Genomic DNA, 22,848 nt, shown 5'->3' on the forward strand with positions numbered 1-22,848 from the left:
AAAATATATATATATATATATATATATATATATATATATATATATATATACATATATGAATGTCAATGCTTTCAATCTCAGTGCTCAAGACAGGCAGATCTCTGTGTGTTTAAGCCCAGCCTGGTTTATAAACCGAGTTCCAGACCAGTCAGGGCTACATGGTTGAGACTCCATCTCAGAATAGGATGAAGAAGAGGAAGAGGAGGAGGAAGAGGAAGAGGAGGAGGAGGAGGAGGAGGAGGAAATTTCAAAGCCAACATGAGCTACATAGCATGTTGGAAACCAACATGGACTATGTTGTAAGGAGAGAAGAAAGGGGAAGAAACAAATTTGTGTGCATGCCTGCAATCGCAGCATTTAGAAGGAAAAGGCAGAAAGTTGGCCTCGAGTTCCAGCACAGTTTAATTTATATAGCAAATTCCTGGTCAGCATGTACATAATGAGACCCTGTATAAGAAAAACAAAGTTAGAAACAAAATTAAAGCAAAAATAAAGATTCTTCCAGACATGCAAAGGCTGAAAGCACTTGCCAGGAGACCCCCACTAGAAGCAGTGTTTAAAAGAGACCCTGTCTCCGTGTGTGTGTGTGCATGCATCTCCCAGCCCTTTAGCACAGTGCCTGCCATAGAATGGAACATTGGTGAATATGTTTTGGCTGAGCACGAGGAGGAGTAAGGATTCAGGAGAGACATAGCTAGCTGCTAGACACAGAGAGCATGGGAGAGCCAGTGCCCAGAGCTGAGAGCCACTCAGCTAGCTAGGCCATAAAGGATAAGAATGAAGACCTAGAGTGTGAGACTAGAGGCCTGGCTTAGAGACTGTGGGTACTGGGAAGGGGCTGGCTGACTGAGAGGTTTGGACATAAGACTTGGGGTACTAGACAATGGAGGGCCCCTAAACACTGTAGCCCTACCTTGTTATACACGTGCATCCAAATGCCTACACATACACTCACACACTTACACACACATGCACGCACACACATATACACACTCACACACACACATATACATGCACACTCACACACTTACACACACATGCACACATACACACATACACACATACACATGCACACTCACACACACAGACTTACACACACAGACTTGCACACACATATACACACTCACACTCACACAGTTACACATACACATACATATACACACACACGCATATATAAACACGTGCACACATACACACACATACACACTCACACACTTACACACACATGCACACACATATACACACACACATATATACACACTTACACACTTACACACTTACACATACACGCACATACATATATACACACTCTCACACACTTACACACATGCACATACACACATACATATACACGCACATACATATATACATATACACACTTAAACACATATGCATGCTCGCACACTCGCACACTTACACATATGCATGCGCGCCCCCCACACACACATACACCCTTTGTTTCTCCTAGATCTTTAACAGTTGTAGGCACATACCAGGTCCTCAGACACATTGTGCCAGATAGAAAAGTCTGTCTCTAGATTGGCACCTACTCTCCTGAAAAAAGGAAAGGACCTCTTTTTGACTCCGGGATGCAGAGGAGGGCTAGAGCACCTCTGAGGGAACACTGAAGACCACCCAACACACAAACTCCCCATGTGCAGATACGCCTCTTGGTCCACTCATAGTCATGTCTGAACACCAGGGAGCCAAGGTCAAGGCTGTGCACGCACTGTCAAGGACTCATTTGCAAAGCAAAGAACCGGCACAGGAGCAAGCCGCTGACCTCAAGCTGTACTGGGTCCCCGCTGAAGCAGAGCTGGGTGGTAGCTCAGGGCCTATGGATGAAGCGCTGCGGGCAGGTGTGCTGGAACCCACGGTGCCCTCTGACCTTGCGCCATTTTTGACCCCTTAGAACCCTCACCTGTGCCACTGTAGATCATTCAGAGTTTCTGGGACCAATATGCACCTTGAGGAAAAGTCACTTCATGCCAAACCAGAAGCCTGTTTCCCACTTGACCACCGCACTGAGGTCTGTGGATGTCCAGTGTACCCTGTCAGACCCCCTCCAGGGCAGCCTTGTTACTGACCCTGATCCTGGGTGGGCTGCACTCTCCCCCACAAGGTACATTCCTAACAGGACTCGAAAGACTGAGCCTAGAGCACCCCCTACTCCGCCAGCCGCAGAGACTGGGGTTCTCATCTGATCCATCAGGGCAGATCGGAGCACAAGTCCTCTGGATAAAGCCTTCTTTATCTAGTGCTCTGAGCTGGATAAGAATAAATTCCAATCGTGTTTCTTTGCCCTCCAGCAAAGGAGCCCCCTTCTCTATCCTCACCCCCCCCCTTGGCTGCCCCACTCCCACCCCCATCCAGGTCAGAGCCTTGTTTCTCTTGCCAGGGTGTCCCGGCATTAGCCACAAGGCCTGAGCTTTGGACTTGGAGCTTGGAAAGCCCCTGCCCTGAATGTGCATGCCTCTCTGTGGCCGTGCCTGTGTGGTGTACGTGTGTGTGGTCCTGCACGTGAGCGCGTGGGACAGGAACGGCTTCCGGAGCATGTTGCCCTCTGTCTGCCCTTCCAGGTTACTCCTCGCTGCAGGACGAGCTGCTGTCCCCTGCCTCCCTGCAGTACGCTCTTCCCTCTCCACTGTGTGCAGACCAGTACTGGAACGAAGTGGCCGTCATAGACGCCATCCCCCTGGCGGCTACAGAGCATGACACCATGCTGGAGATGTCTGACATGCAGGTGTGGTCTGCGGGCCTCACACCCTCCCTGGTCACTGCTGAGGACTCCTCTCTGGAGTGCAGCAAGGCCGAGGATTCTGACGCCATACCAGAGTGGAAGTTGGAGGGGGCACACTCAGAGGACACGCAGGGCCCGGAGCTGGGCTCTCAGGACCTGGTGGAGGACGACACAGTGGATTCAGATGCCACAAACGGCCTGGCAGATTTGCTAGGTCAGGAGGAAGGTCAGAGGTCAGAAAAGAAGAGGCAGGAAGTCTCAGGCACAGAGCAGGACACGGAGACTGAAGTGTCTCTTGTTGCAGGCCAGCAGCGAGTTCACGCCCGAATCACAGACTCACCCTCAGTGAGGCAGGTGCTGGACAGAAGCCAGGCCAGGTAAGGATGTTATGTGGGTCTCGTCTGTCTTCCTGGGCTATGGGGCCAGCTATCCTGGCACTGGGCGCAGGCAGAAAGTTTGGATACTGCTGTTCATCCTGCATTCTAAACATGAATGCCTCTGACGCCACCAGCCATTAGAAAAAGGAGCCGTGAACCTCAAAGGCCAGTTTCCTGCCAGTTGGAGCCAGCAGGAGAAATGCAGAGAGGGTTTGGGACACGGTACCGTGAGCCTAGTAGATGTACTGTCAGAGTTGCAGCTGTACCATGGTGCTGGGGCTTAGCGCTATTGGGTTCTTGACACCAGGGTCCTGTATCTCTGCAGACACTGACTGACCCAGCACTGTGCTGAGTATAGACAAAGGTTCAGAGCTAGCAGAGAGGAGTGCAGACGTGGGTTGAGTGTCTCTGCCCCTGCACTGGTGTAGAGACCCTTTCTTGGATAGTTTAGCTTTATGAGTTCTCTGTAATGCGTAGTGGCTCATGTGGTTGGAGCAAGCAGGACACACCTCAGGCTCATCAGGAGCTTGGGACTGGTGAGGCCAGGAACCAGCTCTCTTCTTTCTTCTGAAGCCTTTCCTGGCTAGCCCTAGGGTCCTCCGTGAGGGAGGAAGTGTTTGCATAAGGAGTTGGCCAAGAATTCATGTCACTTCCTAAAAAAACATCCTTTGATTAGTGGGAAGCCTCGAACAGACTGAGTCGTGAGGGTCATGGTGAAATGCCTGTGGCACTGGTGTGGCCACTCACTCAGCAGGCAGCTATTCAGCACTTCCTGTCTGCTGGGCACCTCTCTGCTAGAGCAGCAGGCTCGCTGAAGGCAGGTTGTGACCTGGCTGTATCATTTCCTCGCTGTATGATCAGCATCTAGTATGGACAGGTGTAGTCCACTCACTCACTCATTAACCATGTTTACTGAGCATTTACTGTGTGCCAGTCTCCTATAAAAAGGCAACAAAGAAAACAGAAATATCTGCCGGCAAGAGGGTTCTAATGGGGAAACTGACAAGCAACAAGATACTGTAAATATAATCAGAGTGGTAGCTGCCCTTTGAAGTCACCATGGCTTCATAATCATCGTTTCCAAAGTCATGGCTTCAACTCTATATGGCAGCTACACTCAACAGGTACAGATATTTCTTGCTGTACCTTTAACAATGCAGTATAGCAGCCATTTGTATAGCATTTCCATCCTATTAGAGACGAGAAGTGCTCTCCAGATGATAGAAAACATGAAAGAGGGTGTGAGTGGGTTCCACGCAATGCCGTACCATTTCGCAGAAGAAACTGGAACATGCAAGCATCTTGATACCCACAGGGGTCACAGAACCAGTTTCTCGTGGATGTTAAGGGGTAATTGTAACGAAAATTGAGATTTTGGAGGCTAGGAAGATAGCTTAACACTTAAGAGTTAGCTGCACAACAATGAGGAATAGAGATGGACTCCCCAGAACCCACACAGATCTTGCACGGCTGTGTCTCAGAAGAAGGCGGAGACTCGGAGATCCCACAGCCAGCTGGGAAAACCCTCCATATCAGCGAACTGTGTGATAGAAAGACCCTGCCTCAGTGAGTGCAGAGAAAGAGCAAGGGAGGGTGGTACTCAGCACCGATCTCGGGCCTCTAACGGGCACGTGCACACACATGCATGAGCACCCATACACATGTGTGTCCACACGTGCAAACAAACACATGCGCAACACATAAGCATGAGAATGGAAAAAAATAGGAATTCTTAAATAAGAAGGTAAAAAATAAACTACCGACAGAAAGTTTGCTGGGTAAGGTGATAAGTGGAGAGGCAAACTACTTACCGGGAGTCGGGGCATGAGATGGGGCTGTATGTGGAAAGGGCTGTGGCCAGAATTACAGGTGAGGTGACACAGAAGGGCCTGAGTGGGTGACTGTCCAACAAAACAGCAGGGTGAGCCACAGGTATAGAGGAAAGCAGCCCTCAGGGCATAAGCTGTCGGGTAGATCATGTCTGGCTTCTTACACTAGTGACAATGAGAAGGTCATTGCTTCTGGGACAGAGCAGAGAAGATGAGGCCAGGAAGAGAACTGGGCTTGACATGTTAGGCGGTGGGGTCCCCCAAAGCCTGTAGCTGCCTCTGAGTGAGGCAGAGGGTCACTGGTGGAGGCCTTTGCCCAGAGGAGAGCCTGCTGGTGACCAGGAGCATCAGGGATAAATGATGGCGTTGGGGGCCAGGAGGCAGCGCTGAGAGAGTAGCTGAGTTTCAGGTGTACCTCCAAAGTCTAAGCAGAATGGTTTGTTGGCTGATAATAGCATGGAGGGTAAAAGAAAGCTAAGGGACACTGGGGACCAAGTGTCCCTCGCTGATGAGCAACACTGGAACTGCAGAATGACCATGGGGAAGCCATGAGGAAGGCAGGACAGTCATACATGTGGATCTGAACCCTGGGGTGCTGGAAGTTAGGACGGGCTAACAGGGGCTCCAGAGGAGTGCCTGAGAGGAAGGGGAAGCTAGGCACAGGGCATTCTGGAATCCACCAAAGAGCACATGCAGAGGGGAAGAGGTTACAAGATGAGGTCACTTTGCCGTGTGAATGAGCTGGAAGGTAGCAGAGAAAGATAAATGTCCCGGTCTGGAGGATAGGAGGTAATGGGCATGGGGAACCCAGTGACTTGGTCATTGCTGTGAGGAAATTGCTCTGGAGAAGGGAGGAAGTCACACAAAGGGGGGGGGGATGCTGGTGTCCGTGGCCTCTCCTCCTCGAAGCACAGATGGGCCACATGTGCATCTTCACGGGCCACTCAGTGTCCCAGGCCTCGGGGTTAGAGGACACTACAGACTGTATCCCCGATAAGCCAAGGACAGTGAGGAGAGGGGACAAGAGAGGCTGAGACTGCAAGTGACCTGCTGTCCTTTCTGTCTCCCTGGCCACCTGTCACCTGTCCTGGACCCCAGAACACTGGACTGGGATAAACAGGGTTCCACAGCGACACACCCACAAGAAGCCACACAAAGCTCCTGGCAAGAGGAGGTCACACAAGGCCCACACTCATTCCAGAGAAGGATCACCACCATCCAAGGGCCGGAGCCCGGCGCACTTCAGGAATACGAGCAGGTGCTGGTGTCTACCAGGGAGCATGTGCAGAGGGGGCCACCTGAGACTGGCAGCCCCAAGGCTGGCAAGGAACCAACCCTGTGGGCACCTGAGAGCGCCTTCTCTCAAGAGGTGCAGGTGAGAGCCACCGAGGGGCACCTCGCTTGTTCTTTTATGTGTTTGTCTTTATTTAGCGTGGATTGTGTGTGTGTGTGTGTGTGTGTGTGTGTGTGTGTGTGTATACACATGATGTAGGGGTAGGCATGTGTGCCACATCATGTATGTAGAGGTCAGAAGACAACTCTTTAGAGTCCTTCCTTTCCTTCCACCTTTACATAGATTCTGGTGGTTGGACCCAAGTCACCAGGCTTGGACCCCACACGCCGTCACCTGCTGAGCCATCCTTCAGAACCTCTTATTCTTTCTAGTTTCCGAAGCTCAGAACTCAGGCCCTGAGCCAAGCATGTTTAGTGGTGGTGATGTCACTGTCTACCCTTCAGCCATCTTGACTTCTCCTTTGGAAGGGAAGGGCTCATTCCACAGTGATCAGCACCCCTTCCTACAGCTGCAGGGTACCCACACTCACACTCCCTACTACTAATGCCACAGGCGTGCCACAGGCCTTGCTTGTGCAGTGGGATTTGGGGAAAGTCTAGGTGACACAAATCCATGGCTTCCCACGTGCTTGCTTCGTCCATTCTGGCTTTTTGTCTTGTCTTGTGCTTCGGTTTTGGCTTAGACACACACTATGTAGCGTGGGGGTGCCCCAGCCTCTAGAGTGTTGAGATGGCAGATGTACACCATGTGCTCCTGGCTGTGTCCATCACAGTCTAGGAAGAACACAGGGCTGAGAGAAGCGTGTGTTAAGAACTCCAGTGACCACACTCCAGCTGCTGTGTTAAGGAACCCCCGTGTCCCCATTGGTGATAGAAGAGTGAACGGGGACCCCCAGCACTCCCCTGGACTTCTGCACTCTGGGTGGCTTCTGGGTTCTGAGGTGGGAGGGTAGCAATAGCTCCCTTCCCTCCAGGGTGCCATTCTGGGTCTCTCCCTCTAGCCATCCTGTCCCCTTCTCTCCCTCCTTTGACCTTCCCCCCCACCCCCACCCCTGCTTCTCTTTGGTTTTGCCTTTTGTTGTCTTCCCTCCCACCCTCCTTCTCCACTCTCCGGTCCCACAGCCATTCAGTCAGGACCAGTCTCGTTTCACCTGCATGGGCACCCTCCTCCTCTCTCCCCACCTATCACTTTGAACAAACGCCAGGCACCTTGTGAACACGGATCGCCTGGGCGTTCTTCTTGCTGAGTGTGCGTTCTTACCATTCTGTAATGGGCATGTATACGGCAGAGGTGACCTGTGTCCCTTACCTAGTGCAGCTTCTTCAGCCAGCATCACTCATCCCCACCTCACCCTCCCTCGCTCTATCCTTTCTCTCTCTTCTTCACTTTTGGTAACTCCCAAACCTCTGGCTCCCCAGTGCTCCTGAGACGCTGCTCTAAGTCACACAGAGTTTGATTGGTTTAGGAAACCAATCTGCCAAGTGTGCATGCTGGCCACAAGTTAAGCAGCCTGTCATCTTTTAACCACAGGCCCGATACCTATTCCCGTTTCACCCAAGGATCGAAGCTCCGCCCAAGCACCGGTGACGGTCACTAGGACTGCTCTGAATGCCCGGAGAAAAAGCCAGGCACAGTCCTTCATGCTGCTATCTCTGCCCCCCGCCCCCGTGGGGGAGAGAAGCTGAGGAGCAGAGGATAGCATAGAAAGACTGCTTCCAGATTTAGGGTGCGTGTTTGACCCCTCAATTAGCATAGGAAGAGGCTAACGGTCACATGACTAACTAGAGCTGGGAGTGTCCAGACCTCTTGGTTCCTGGTCCCATATTCTTGTGGCCAGAACGAGTGTGCAGTGTCACACAACCGCTTAGAAATGGAGGTGCCACTGTCTCAGCGTTGTGGGTCCCGCCAGAGGATTCTGATAGGCCCCCAGGGATGACAATGAGCCCTTTGAGAGAAACAGTTTGCTAAGCTCTCATCCACCCACGTTCATTAGACCTCTTTGTCACTGGGAGTCATAGTGTGAATCTTAATAACCATAACCTAGGTTCTTCTAGGAACTGGGTGGAAACGGGAAACATCCGAAGTTGAACTCCCGTGCATGCGCACGCGCACGTGCGCGCGCGCGCGCGCGTGTGTGTGTGTGTGTGTGTGTGTGTGTGTGTGTGTGCGCGTGCGCACGTGCGTGTGTGTGCATGCGTGTGTGTGCGTGAGTGTGTGTGCGTGTGTGCATGCACGTGTGTGCGTGTGCATGTGTGCGTGTGCACGCGTGCGCGTGCGTGTGCGTGTGTGTGTGTCGGTGTGTCTGTGTGTCTGTGTACATGCTAGGATCAACCACACAGGGCTTCAGACATGTTCTACAAATCGTTCTGTCTCTGTTACATTCTACCGCCACCACTCTCACCCTCCCAACCCTAGATTCTTCCTAGCTCAGCTAGAACGAAAGGTCCTTTTGCGACTTACAGGTTTTTGTATGCTACAGGGATTTTATACTTCCAAGCGTTTCCTACTGACATGAAGCTCTTTGGGAGTGGCAGAAGTGTGAGATCTCTTTCACCTACTTAATCTTCTCATGTAAACATTCTACCATGACTCCATAACCTATGACCTTAAGCTAAAATGGGGGAAACTAGAGACCCTAGCTAACTTGGTGGGACGGTGGACGCGTTAACCTGTGATGTGGAACGGGTGCCTGCAGGGCGGGGCACACTGGGTAGTCCCTGCCCTTGTAACTCACAGTGGTTGTGCTCGCCGGCCCTGTGGGAGCCACACAGCATACTACAGAGCACCCAGGAAGACACAGAGATTCCTGTCTCGTGCGGAAGAAAACTGAGGCCCCGGAACAGATGAGCGACTTCCTGAGCCCCCATAGTGGTGATCTGTAGCATTAGTTTGCTGGGTCCCTAGGTTGTGTTCTTCACGCTGGGGCGGGTAACGCTCAGAGGTTATTGGCCTGATCCAGACTGTGAAATCCTCAGCTGCTCCCAGGATTGCATTTGTGAATCTGTCCTCTGAGCACATGTGTGCTGTGAGAGAGTCCTATACTGTGAGCCTCCCCACCCCAGCATGAGGAGAGCCTTTGAGATAGGCCTGGAATAAACACCACTTCTACGCCAACAAGAATCACAGTGGCCCAGCAGCTACCTCTTCACTTGACTATGTCTGAACAAATTGCTCACCCTCACCCACTCCTGGGTTCGGTTGTTTGTTTGTTTTTTTTTTTTTTTAACAAATTCCTAGCTTTCCTGGGCATTTTGGGGTCCAGACCTGGCCCATATCATTCTCATCACTACAACAGCTGCCCACAGAGACACAAAATGTGGCCACGTTCTTGGGACACCTTGTTTTATGGAGTCCCTGAATGAGAGACTTTCCCTCTGGCACCCGTAGACAATCCCAGTTTCCCTCTCTACGGTCACTTTGACATGTGCTTCCTGAGCCCAAGATACAGCACCTGCTGTCTCCCCTCATCCCAGTTGGACAGCTCTAGCAGCTGGCTTGAGAGCTAAAATTACTAAAATTATAGAAGGCTGACGTCCTCTGGGGTGTGAGGAGAGATCCTGGGCCGTTTGGCAGGAAGGACATTTGGGTCACCACGTCCCAGCTAAGAGAGTCGCGCGGGAGAGACCGTTTGGTCTCCCGTTTAGAATAAACAGGAGATAAAGAGAAAAGAGGTTAAAGAGACAGAATGGAAGGGCTGGCTGGGGACTTCAGGAGTCCAAGAAGAGAATGAGAAACCGGATCTCCACAGCAGCTGGGCCCCTGGTGTCCCCGGTCCCTGGAGGGCCAGGCTGGTGAGGAGAGGAGGATGTGGACCTTCATCACGCAGCTCCTGGTCACGCTGGTGTTGCTAGGTTTCTTCCTGGTTAGCTGTCAGAATGTGATGCATATTGTCAAGGGTTCCCTGTGCTTTGTGCTCAAGCACATCCACCAGGAACTGGACAAGGAGCTGGGGGAGAGCGAGGGCCTGAGCGATGACGAGGAGACCATCTCTACCCGAGTGGTCCGCCGACGGGTCTTCCTGAAGGTAACCCCAGGCAAGCGGCAGGGTAGCGGGGCCGGACCTCGGATGCCAGAGGACAGTCTGAGGGGGACTCTGTGGTGCATGCATGGTGATGCTGAGAGAATACCAACTCAAGTCAGGAGATATGACAAGCATATAAGGGCAGGGAGGCCTCTTTGGTTGCTGCAGTCTGCCGGGAGGCATAGCCACATGTGGAACCTGCTCAGAACTGCCCCAGTACCCGGCAGTGGGTAGAGGCAGAAGCTCAGCTCTGGGACTTAGGATGTCTGCTCTTATTCTGTGGTACAGCCAACTTCGGAACTCAGGACTCCTCCAGGGCTGTGATGTCTGTGTCATTCCCTCCCTTACTTCTGGGGGGGGGGAGCTTCGGGAACTTGTATGATCACCCCGTATTGTTGCCATTGCAATGAACAGACACACAAAGCTCCTGTGGGTCCTGGCTCCAGCCTGTCTCAGGGTTCATGACCCAATGTGGTGCCGGGAGATCGTGGGAGCCCATGTTTGGCCGAGAGATGTTTGACTAAGCTTCGGGATTGACTGGGTGCGGCTGCTGCTGCCGCTCCCTTGAGTCTCCTCCTCCTCTTCTGCTCTTATAAGGAAAATCCCACTTACCAGTCTGGGTCTTTCCCTTCTTCTAATCCCAGGGGGATGAGCTTCGGAATATTCCAGGAGAGCAGGTGACGGAGGAACAATTCACAGATGAACAGGGCAACATTGTTACCAAGAAGGTAAATTGAGGAGAGACTGGGTGAGTCGAAAGCAGAAAGGCAGAGGGGTTCAGCTTAGAGCAGCTTCTTGGTATTCGGAGTAACTCAGGGGAGCCGAGACCTTTGGGTCCTCCGCAAATGGGACAATGAGGGCCTCGCCACCTTAAAGCTTAACTCAGCATGAAGAGTTCCAGCTGCCCAATTCCAGAAGGACCAGCTCCCATGAAACACACAGCCCTAGTCCTGTGAAGCCTGGCCCTGGAATGAGCTGTTAGAAAACAGAGACCTGTTCTGGGGGGCTCCCCAAGAAGGGCTGTAGGAACTCATCAAACTGGTAGCATTCCTCCACATGATAAGCTCATGCTGCCCAGTGGACATTGCCCCATGAGGCAATGGGAGAGAGCAGGACATGGCATGCGTGTGTGCCACTCACTAGGGCCACTGTTCACATGGGGAATGACGGCCCCTGTCTGTTCTTGCCCCTCCCTAAGGGCCTAAGCCATGTTTTATGTTCACCTCCCATTCTGGATAAATGGACACAGGTGAGTAGAGTGGACACACATAGATAAAAAGGGTTGCCTGCCTCTGTCCTTAGGCACTGGAGAGGCACAATAGCCAGACCGAGCTTCCTAAGGAGCAGAGTGGGATGGCAGAGGCTGAGGCAGCACTGCGTTCAGCCAAGCCAATGGTTGATGGAGCTCTGCAGGCCATCATGCTCCCTGGTCCAAGCTCCACTGACATTCCCCATAGGTGACAGCAGAGAAAGGCTTCTTGGCTCCAGGGGACAGGAAGCCATGGCCTCTCCTCCTGGTGCCTCTGCTGGGGGTAGGAGGTGGGGGGGGGCCTTGTTTTTTGCAGATGTTGTCCTGAAGACTTGACCAGCCCTCCTTCTCTTCCCCTCTTTTTCCAGATCGTTCGCAAAGTCGTCCGACAGGTAGACTCTGGCGCCATCGACACCCAGCAGCACGAGGAGGTGATTGTTGAGGGACCCCTGGCAGACCCTGGGGACCTGGAAGCGGATATTGAGTCCTTTATGAAACTTACAAAGGTACCGAGGCGCTGCAGGCCCCTGGAGGCCGCAGCAAGTTCACCTCCGCCTCACCTCTACTTTGCCTCAGGTTGCAATGCTGCCCCTGGCTACCTTTCTGGCGGATGGATGGTGTTCCAACCTCCATCTCCTCCTCCTCCTTCTCCTCCTCCTCCCTGTCCTGACCCTTTTCACTTCCTGCCCAAGCTTGCTCATCTGCCTGTGTGATTTCCTACTTTTCTGTCTCCGACGCTGTCTCCAGGTGGAGCTGAGAGGGAGTGGACTCCAGCCGGACCTGATAGAGGGCAGGAAGGGAGCTCAAATAGTGAAGCGGGCCAGCCTGAAAAGGGGCAAACAGTGACCTCTCCTCAAGTAGCCCCTTGGGAGGTAACAGTGGCCTTCTCGTCCTGTCTGGCATGGTCTTTGATGAGGTAGCTGCTTGTCGCTCCCCACCCACCCCAATCCTTGCACTAGCTCAGTTCAGAGCTACAACCAGACTCTCAGAATCCCACTCCTCAAACCAGCCGCTGCCCCTGCCCCTCCACATCCTCTTCAGGCTGGCGCCCCTCCGTTGGCACCAGCCTGCGGGAGAGCACCACAGATCGGGAGCTTGGGTTTATTTTGCTTGTTTATCTTTTCCTTTGTCTTCTTTGGCTGTGTTAGGGGGTGGGACCAGAGATAGGCATTCTGAGCCACACCTTCAGTCCCTGTGCAATTTAGTTACAAACAGAGTAACTGAGTCTCTCTATATAAACAGAGTCTCTCTATATAACCCTGGCTGTTCTGGAACTTGCTATATAGACCAGGCTGGCCTCGAACCCACAGAGATCCAACTGCCTCTGTGCTGGAATTAAAGGCATGCACCCCCATGCCTGGCTGTCCCAGTATAATGTGAAAATAGCGCTTTGAAGTGTGCTCAGAACAGAGCAGAGCCTACCTCACTACGCGTGGTTAGAAAGCACACCAGACGTAAACCTTAAGGCTCACTGGAGTCCTAACCTGCCATAGCTATAATTCTCTTACTGTTCTGAGAACAAGGTTGCTCGCTTGATGTCTGAGAAGAAACTAAGTTAGCAGACCCAAGGCATAGGTAGAGGAAGTGAAAGTGAGGGAGGTCTTCGTGGCTAACGGCTGTACTAGTGTGTGAGGGGTGTGCGTCAGGGCGAGGGGCTAAGGATGGATGGGCCAGCCTACGCAACGAAGATCTTCAGCAGGCTGCAGTGCCTGAGAGCCAGCCGGCAGCCAGCTCTGATCTCGCCCTCCCTGAGGGGTCCTGTACTGAGCTGCCCCGAGGTCCTTCACGGTGCTCAGCTCGGGGCAGCTCAGTACAGGATGCGTCAGGGTGGGAGACAGCGGGGAACAAGCATCACAGCCCTCTGCCCCATGCACAGCACTAACTGGGTTATTGCCCCTTCCCCCACCCACCCCCTGAACTCTCAGGGCCCAGCTCCAGAGCCAAGCAGCCAGCAGTCACTGGTTTTCTGCCTTCTGCAAAAAGCAGGGCCCGCGCAGCCTCCTGGGCCGGCAGAAGTGCTGACTTGATGCTTCCCAACATATCTCAGCACTTGGACAATATGAGGCTTGGCAGAGCCCGATAGGAGAGTAAAATTAGCCCTGACTCCTCAGCAGCTCTAAGGAGGTCACAGTGTTAACCCCAGCACTGCCAGGAGGGTCCTGCCTGTTTGCTGATTTAAAGGCCAAGATTCGCTCTTGATCCTGGCCTGGAAATGACCCAAAGGTTTGAGTCATTTTTAAAGGAGGGAGGGAGGGAGAATGTTTTCTTCGGCCCTGTGTTTCTCACAGTGGCAGCCGGACTTGCACTTGTGCTGATTGGCTGAGACTTTACCCAGGGCCTCAACAGGAGGCAGCAGCAGCAAGGCAGCTGAAGGGCAGAGGAGAAGCAGAACGTTTCATTAACTTGCTGTAGCCGGCATGCCCCTGCCCCAACACACCACACACACACACACACACACACACACACACACACACACACACTACATACACACACAACATACCACATACACACACATACACTACATACATACACATACACACACACACTACATACACACACAACATACCACATACACACACACTACATACACACACAACACAACACACACACACATACACACACACATACACACACACTACATACACACACAACATACCACATACACACACACACTACATACACACACAACATACCACATACACACACACTACATACACACACAACACAACACACACACACACTACATACACACACAACATACCACATACACACACAACACACANACACACACAACACACCACACACATACATACTACACACACACCACACATCACAAACATACACAAACAGTAAATACACTAAATACACACACACACTACACATATACACACAACACACATATACACACTACACACATACATACATACATACCACACAAACACACATACATACCACATACACACTCACATATACACACACACCACATATACACAAACACACAGATACAACACACTTACACACACACACACACACACACACACNNCNNNANANAGAGAGAGAGAGAGAGAGAGAGAGAGAGAGAGAGAGAGAGAGAGAGAAAGGGAGAAAAGGAGGGAGGCAGATATTTGCCACCAGACCTCATGAGCTTAGGAGTCAGGAATTCTGAGCTGCCTGGCTCGGACAGTACTGAGCCTCTGCCAACAAAAGGCAGATGGTGGGTGACTGGGGTAGTGACTGGGCAGAAGAGTGTTCAGTGGCAGGCTCCTGACCAGATCTGACCAGCAAGAGTGCTCCATCCTCAGCAAGAAGTTACCAAGGGACTTCAGGCTCCATCCCCACCACCACTGCCCCTACCCCCTTCCAGCAAGCAGTCCAGCCGATCCTTGTCATTCCTCTTCTGATTTGCCTACGCCCTTAACGTTTCTTGAAATCCAAAATGAGCTCGGTCATTCCCAGACACACAGACAAGGGTGACCACGGGGTGACTGGCATGTGCCACCCCCAGATTCACCTTGTCCTGGTTCTCATGCCACCCTTTATTTTTAATCTATTAATGACACAGTGCATTTCCAAGTTCTTCGGCATTTATTTCACTGTTTGAGTTGAGGTTCTGTCTGTCCAGGGAAGATGAGTTCTAAGGCTTCTGTGGGGCTCTGGTGTTGATGGCAATGGGGTGAGCATGGGTGAATGGCCCGCATGCATGTGATGTGCCGCCCTCAAACAGAAATACACACGCAGCATGCTGATGGAGTCGCTGGCTGAGGAAAGTGTGACCTTGCATGTCCCTTGGGAGCAGTGATTCAGTATTTGCTAATCCCACGCTCATACTTCATAGACCAGAACTGCTGTGAATAATGAAAAGCATCTTATATGTTTCCAAGTGTAAAAACTAGCCTTGGAGTCCAGACTCAAGACTCCCCCTGTTCTGGTCCCAAATGGTATGACCTTAAGTCATTCAACTATCCCCAGTTTCATATGCCTTAAAGAAAGATGGAGATAGTCTCCCCTGGATATGTGTTACTTATCAATCAAACATGTGTGCAGAACAGGGTGTGGCTCAGTGGCAGAGCACATGCTCGGCCTGCCTGAAACCCCAGGTTCCAGCCACAGCATGGGTGTGGCAGGGGAGCGGGGGAGGGGGGCGCAAATAGTAACTATGAGAGGTGGTGTCGTGTAGTGAGGAGTAAATAAAGGTGTATGCACTCTGGCATCCCATCAGTGACAGGTTTTGTTTGTAGTGTGACTCAGGGCAAGTCAGTTGACCTTCCTACCCCTCAGGATTTCCTCCCACGCATAGCGATGATGCCAGCACGTCCCTGTGTGAGCTGCTGTGTGGTAACAGATGCTCTTATTTTTGAGGAAGGGCTTTACAGAGTGTGAGGGTGGACAGTGCTCTTTCTCGGGTGTAATAGTCCATATCCCGATAAGATGATACGGACTCCCAGGGGCCGCGGCATAGAAGCTTGGACGCCTGCGAGAGACTGAGCTGCTGTTCTCAGCTGCAGTCCTGCTCAGTTAAAATTCAGGATCTCAGTCTCCTTCACTGTGCCGTCCCCGGGATTATATGCATATTGAAAGTCAAGTTGTTATGCCGGACGTTGACCCTTCTCCTCAAATTCCTCTCAAGTCGTCTAGCATAGTACACGTATCATATCTAAAAGCAGGCTAAAGTGGAGGATGAGCCGCATTTGTTTAGAGGACTCGACACTCTGGCAAGCAAGGCATTGCTGAGTCTTGTTCTGATCCTGCCAGTCTCCCCTTGCACTGGAAAGTCCCAAAGAGTGGAGAAGCCAGAAAATTGCTGTTTGCTGTCTGAGTGGTCAAGGCTCATTGGCGCTGGCGGGTCTTGTACTGTGCCTGAGTGTTAAGGCACCAGGACTGCTGGGAAAACTACACAGCTAAGGGTCCCGGAGCATCAGCCATGGTGCAGCCCTGGGGGGTGCCAGGAGTCTGCTGGGAAGGGTACTAGTTCTTGATACCCTCTGTGTGTGCGTGGCTGTTCCCTCCAGGACTCTCCAAGGAGCTGAGGAAGGAGAAGCCCTGGGCCTCTCTGTCCGTTTTCCTTTTTAGAGAATACTTTCCACGCAAACCATGTGGTTCAAAGACTTCCATTAGTTCTGACGATAGACTATTTTGAAAAATCTAGCATTTCAGTGGGAGGAAGTAGGAAGACATGTTTTATTTCGCTTTGTCTCAAGCTAGAATCTGTTATCCTATCCAGCCACTTGGAGGACATCAGAGTCGGAAGCAAAGGGACACTAGTGAGAGTCACAGGCATAGATGTGGGGTCAGGTGCCCGAGCGTGGAGAGAAAAGCAGGATCCTGGCTGCGAAGGCGAAGGGGCTCTGAGCACTTTGGAGTGGCATCTCCTAAGCTTTGAGAGGATGAGACTTTTTCAGAGAGTGGCTTAGGGAGGAGGCCTGGTGTCACTGGTGTCACGGAGAAATCCTGGCTGTAGCCTGAAGGCTCCTGTTACTCCACCCCTGCTCTGCCAGCTGCTCCAGCTGGACCTGTGTCTGTTACCACCCACCTCCAAAAAAAAAAAAAAACGTGGGGGGGAGGGGTCCTTACTCCGGAGTGATCTCTGAGGCTTGAGCCCTCCTCCCTTAAGACCTGGCCGTAAGCAGGTGGGAACTCGTCCTGTGTATCTAGAATCTCAGCTTTTATGTTGTCTCTCTGAGGAATGCTTAATTCCAGGGTAGGTACTGTAGGGAATTCAGAGAAGGGGCTCCCACCCTCCAGTGCTCATGATCCAGCCAAGAGCAACTGTGAAGCTGGTTAGAAAAACAAGTTAGGTGTGGCACTTTCCAAGAGCCAGATACTCCCAAGTCCAGCTGGATGCTCCCTGACCCCTCCGTCCTCCACAGACCTGTCTCAGCACATCCGCACATCACAGTGATGGGTCCTGCTGCGGCCCCATCTCACAAGCAGGGCAAACCGAGCTGAAGAGCAGCCGAGTACATTGACCAAAGCTAGTAACAACAGAAGCAGGTACATTGACCAAAGCTAGGCAGCTAGTAACGACAGAAGCAGGGTTCAAACCTGAACAGTCTGACTTCAGAATTCCTGCTCTTGACCCGCCTCTCTTTATGTGTCTCTTAGCCAATGGGAAGGGACAGCCTGAAGTGGAGGGCAAGTTTGAGGCGGGAACAGTTGAGAAGAGAGGATGGCAACGTGGGTGGGGGATATATGAGCACACAGCCTAGCAATGGGATTAGAGGAGAAGGTAGCCCAGGAGGGGCAGAATCTCACCTCTCAAGCAGCAGCTCTCTTCTACCCAGGAAGAATGCCTGACTTTTCATCTTCGCAGCTGCAGGCAGGACATTTGGCACTGCACAACACCCCCCCCCCCCCGAACCATGGAGATGAATCATGTTGGTTGTGCCCAATATACCCACGGCTCTGTCACCTGTAGAGCTTGGGACAGCTCTATGCCTGGGAACAGCTCTGCCTCAGAATGACTTCCAACCTTTATGCCTCTTCCCAGAGCACCGTCAACTCTCTTCATCTCAATGGCCTTCCCAGCCAGGCATGGTAGATCACACCTGTCACCCCCATCACTCAGGATGCTGAGACTGGAGGATTGCCATGAAGTCAGAGCCAATCTGTGATAGGCAATGAGTTCTGGGCCAGACTGGATTAAAGAGGAGTCCCTGTCTCAAAAACAAAACAGAACAAAAAACAAAAACAAAAACAAAAACAAAACCCACAAAAATATTTCTTCTCCACCAGCTCCTAGGTGCCTATTGATAGAATCGTTGGTGCTTGCTGGATGATATGAAGTTATTTGTGTGTGATGGTGCATTCCTAAAATCCCAGCACCTGGGACGCAGAGTCAGGAGGTTGTAAGTTTCAGGCTAGCGTGAGCTGCATAACAAGACTCTGTCGCAGAGAGAGAGAGAGACAGAGACAGAGACAGAGAGAGAGAGAGAGAAACACAGAGAGGCACAGAGACAGACACAGACAGAGAGACAGACACAGAGATTTTTTTTTAAGAAAAGAGGAAGAAGGCCGGCCTCACAGCAGGCAGCCCTAGGGGCAGAATGATGTCTTGCGGAGAATCCCAGACTGTCAGGTTTGGCCTTCGAGTGCAAAGCTGCTGCTTCCCAGCTTGAGATGTATTATTCCAGAGAGGTTGTACCTTCCTTAAGAGCTCTCTTCATCACAAAGTTAGTCCATCATTAGGCGTGCAAAAAATGGGACCCAGAGATAATTGACAGTAAGGGTCTATGGAATTCAAGGTCATGACTTCCTGAAACCAGTGATCTTGTCCAGGGTGGGCACAGAGCAGACATCCATGCTGTAGGCCCACCTGAACTGAGCATGTCTGCCTAGCCTCGCCTTTTTCTCAGCACAGGGCCTGTCCCAGGGGGGGGGGAAAAAGCCACTTTCTAAGCACAAGATCCCCTCCCCCTTCTAGCCTCCTGGCAACACAGTACCTTCCCTGTCCCCTATGGAAGGCTGCTGAGAGCTCATCTACTCTACATTAAACAGTGGAGGCTGGGCAGCTAGTGAGCTGAAACATCTGGGTAGACATCAAAGAAGGGCGGGTGGTATTCTGGGCTAGCCTCTGCTACTACAGTCTCAGCTTACCGCTTTGCTTGGGGACACTACTTCTCCTGGTGGCTTGCCCTGGATGGAAGCACAGAGCTCTCGAGTGACTCCTTCTTTCTGTGCCCTGCAGGATCACACCTCAACACCCAAACCCTGAACTCCACACACTCAGTCATGCACACGGGAGGAGACCTGGACCAGAGGGCTACTGAAGGGTCGCACGTGTTCTGAGCTCCCCGGCATGACCTCTGTAAGGAGTTTCCTTTAGTCTCCTATTCGCATGAATGACTGGCTGTAGACCTGGCATGACCTACGGTCTCCAGTCCCGCCTCTAGCGACTATGGATCTCTGTGGGAATCAGGACAAAGGCCGCGAGAGAAGGGAGAGGATAACAAGCCCCAAAGAGCACACCGGTGCAGACACGAATAATAAGGGCTTTACTGTGGCCGGGATGGTTGATCCGTTTGTTTGCTTTTTGTTTTGATTTTTTTTTTGACTTCAACCTCATTTGTAAGAAATACACATGATCTTTCTGGACCGAGGAAACCGGAAACGACGTGAAATCAGTTTAGCCCATTGTCCTACATCCTTGTTGTACCTGCACACACCACATGCCACTTGTAACACTTCCCCCACCTCACCCCTCACCACCCCACCCCCATGGAGGGACAGCTCTTCTCAGAATGACGTGACACAGGTGCACATGCACAGGTCTCCCCCTCAGTCTACACTGGTTTTACTGTGACCTTTGACGCTGTCTGGATAAACTGGATTTCTTTTTTTTTTTTTTATGTTGTCTCTCAGTTTCGGTATTACTCATCTTCCAGTGGGAAATCATCACCTTGAGAGTGCATTCGGGGTTCCTTGTGTTAGAAATTTAAGATCTGAGGCAAGGAGCCCCTAGGCTTGGCTGTAGGGCTCAGAGGGAGCCAGGGTCCTATCTCAAAGTTCTCTACGGGGGAAGGGCCTGTGGCTGTCCGAGGATTGCACCAGCATGTTCAATAGAGGAAGAGGTTTTCTAAATCGTCACGTACTTCTATAATAGTCTGTGTTCAAAGTGTAAACTGTACAGTAATCAGCCTTGTGTATATGAAAACAATAAATACTATGCAAACCAATAGAAACACGTTAGCAGTATGTACAAAGCCCTACGGAGCTCAGCTCCGGAGGACTTCTCCAGGCAGTGGGAGGAGCTAAAGGCTGTCTTTCACCGAAAGAGGAAGCGGGTAGGGCTGTGAATGTACCTGCCAGTTCCTAGGTCAGACCATCCTGAGGTCTTCCAGAGCCAACTTGGTGCTTGAAGTGCAGGTGGCCGCAGGCTGGAGGTCCTGACACAGACAACTGGGCTCGGGCTGGTCGGCTAAGTGCCTGGCTCTGACCATGGGCCCAGCGCAAGGAGAGCAGGAGCAGGATGGAACTGCTGACCAGGAGGCTGAGGAGAGACCCTCTTCTATCTAGACTCAGGGCCAGGCCAGGAAGGGAACCCTCAACTGGCTGGTCTTGCCTTGGAGCCCTCAGGGAAGAGCCTTAACGTCACACTAGAGTCTCCTGCAGAAGGAGGCCCGAATCAGCACAATCCGGCTCCGCCATGCCCGGGCGGCGCCCCCTAGGGCCAAGAGAGAGACTGGCAGGCTCTTCTCGCTCTCCCAGAGCCACTGGTGGACGGCGGTCACCTTCCTCGCCTGCCGCTCCTCGGGGTGTCGTCGGGACACAATAAAAACCTTCCAAGTAGCACAGACGCCCCTCCATGCCCGTACCCCCACGCCCTGGAGGCCCTCCCGGGGACCCCAGCCCGCGCGCGCTCTAGCCCCGGGCCGGTGCGCGGGTTGGGGGATGCTGTGGTCCATGGGCGCGGCTGGCTTTCCTGGGGGTGGGGGGAGGGGCGGCGGCCCCGGGAGGGCGGGCGAGCACGGGCGCGGGGTCGCCCCGCCTCGCCCCGCACCCTCCGCCCAGTAGCGGCTCTTAGCGCCCTGCGCGGCCCGACTCCGCTTTGGCACCCTCCGCTCGGTCTGGCTTGGCTGCTTGGCACGCCGCCCCCGCCCTCGGCGGCATGGCTGCGCGCTCCCGTTGCTAGTAGGAGCTGTTTTAGGAGGAGTTTGGGGTCTCCACTTGATGCCTAGAGAATGCTGCAGTCTGCACCTTAGACGCTTTTTAGAAGTTTTGAAATGACCTTGATTTTTTTAATTGTTATGAAAAAAAAAATGAACTATGTCTTGGCTCTCTCACATGCTCTGTTACTGAGAGAGACCAGCCCACCCTACTCTGATGTATAGACCATTCGCCCTACACCAGCTAAACAAATGTCAAATTAATAAAGAAACGGACTCATGGCACTGGTCTCCATCGCTTCTTATTGGCTCATCTTTGGGAGTTCGAGGTGCTGGGCAGTATAGATTGCCTGGTTTGGGGTGGGATGGGGTCTATTGAGTCGCATCAGAAGACCCTTCTGCTCCAAGAAGGGGGTCCACCAACGCCCAGATCCGGGAAAGCCCCATAATCAGTACCATCCCAGAAAAAGCTGACCACCTGGCTATCACGACACGAGAAGGGGAGCAGGACCCTACAAGCTAGAGAACCTGAGAACAGGCAGGCTTCTGACACTCACGGGGGTGGGGGCTGGGGGTGGTGGTGTCAGAGTTCTGCCCTCGCTGAGATGGCAAGTGGTTCCTGTTCGAATTAGTTTCTAACACTTTATGCAAAGCTGGGGTCCTGAATCAGTGGCTGGTGTGTTGCTTCCTCCTTTGACAGATGAAGAGAGGAAACAGTTTCCGCAGCCTCTGGCATTTGTCACTTGAGGTTACCACACAAACGCCCCCTCATCAGCTATAGCGGCAAATGACCTTCCTAACGTCTCATTATTATGGAGTGACCCAATCTTTGTCCCTAACATTGCTGGTGCTCCTCAGCCCCAGCCAGTGTCTTGGGCGCTTTAAGTCCAGCAACTCTCACCCTTGCCCCTGCATTTGTATTTCCCCCAGAGGGTCTTTAAAACACTTCCAGAACCACAACTGCCTTGGTTGGGTGGCAGGTCTGGGAATCTGGAATAGTTGACACATGACCTGGTCTAACATAAACCTAACATAAACTGTTACTACCTAAAAACAAACAAACAAAAACCCAAAAAACAAAAACAAAAGTTACTAACTTTTTCGGGGGTGGGGGGGTCTCAGTCCAGACAGCCAAAAATGAACAGAGATACACAGAAGAGGGGGCCATTAACCAAAAGTTAATAGAGACTGGAGAAAAAGAACTTCTCAGAGAGTCGCTGAGAACTAAAATCAGTTGAAGGCAACCTGTAAAGAGGTGATTAAAGAAAACAGAACCCATGCCTGTTGATGGCTTAGTGGCTGAAACCACTCCAAAAAAACCAAGCCGGGTCCTGAGGATGGGGGAAGAGAATCCCACAGAGAGCAGGCTCACTCCTTGCTCAGCGGTGTACCTAAGTCCTCCAGGGTGAATTACACCATGTTGGCCTGTTGGTTTGGTTTTGAAAGTAAAACTTGTTATAAATTAGAAGTTGACTCCCCAAAACACAGCCCTTTTTTTTGGATGGTGGAAAAATAAAAATAAAAACAAAACAATTTTCCCCACCCCTCAGGCTGAAGAGATGGCACCAAGAAATCTCAGTTTGGTTCCTGTCACCCAAGCTGAGGGGCTCATAATTGCCTGTAACTCCAGCCCCAAGGGATTCAACATTCTTTTCTAGACTTCTTTGATGGATGGACACACACACACACACACACACACACACAGACACACACACACACACACACACACACACACA

At 51.9% G+C, this 22,848-nt stretch overlaps 1 protein-coding gene across 9 annotated transcripts in view; it reads left to right on the forward strand.

Moving 5' to 3' along the window:
- The window catches only part of Ank1 (ankyrin 1), a 178,917-nt gene extending 157,520 nt beyond the window's left edge, over positions 1-21,397 (forward strand). For 3 of the 9 annotated variants that reach the window (XM_021219247.1, XM_021219252.1, XM_021219250.1), the window contains 6 exons: positions 2,580-3,117; positions 6,045-6,321; positions 10,906-10,989; positions 11,879-11,941; positions 12,258-12,382; positions 19,195-21,397. In XM_021219247.1, the coding sequence (XP_021074906.1) occupies positions 2,580-3,117; positions 6,045-6,321; positions 10,906-10,989; positions 11,879-11,941; positions 12,258-12,356 (1,061 nt within the window). In that variant the 3' untranslated portion in view covers positions 12,357-12,382; positions 19,195-21,397. Of the gene's footprint in view, positions 1-2,579; positions 3,118-6,044; positions 6,322-9,741; positions 10,265-10,905; positions 10,990-11,878; positions 11,942-12,257; positions 12,383-19,194 lie in introns of those variants that run through there. The other 6 variants (XM_029532290.1, XM_029532291.1, XM_021219253.1 and 3 more) reach the window with 6 other exon arrangements.
- Positions 21,398-22,848: the final 1,451 nt, after the last annotated feature.

This window comes from Mus pahari, chromosome 19 (assembly GCF_900095145.1).
Source record: "Mus pahari chromosome 19, PAHARI_EIJ_v1.1, whole genome shotgun sequence".
Taxonomy (NCBI): domain Eukaryota; kingdom Metazoa; phylum Chordata; class Mammalia; order Rodentia; family Muridae; genus Mus; species Mus pahari.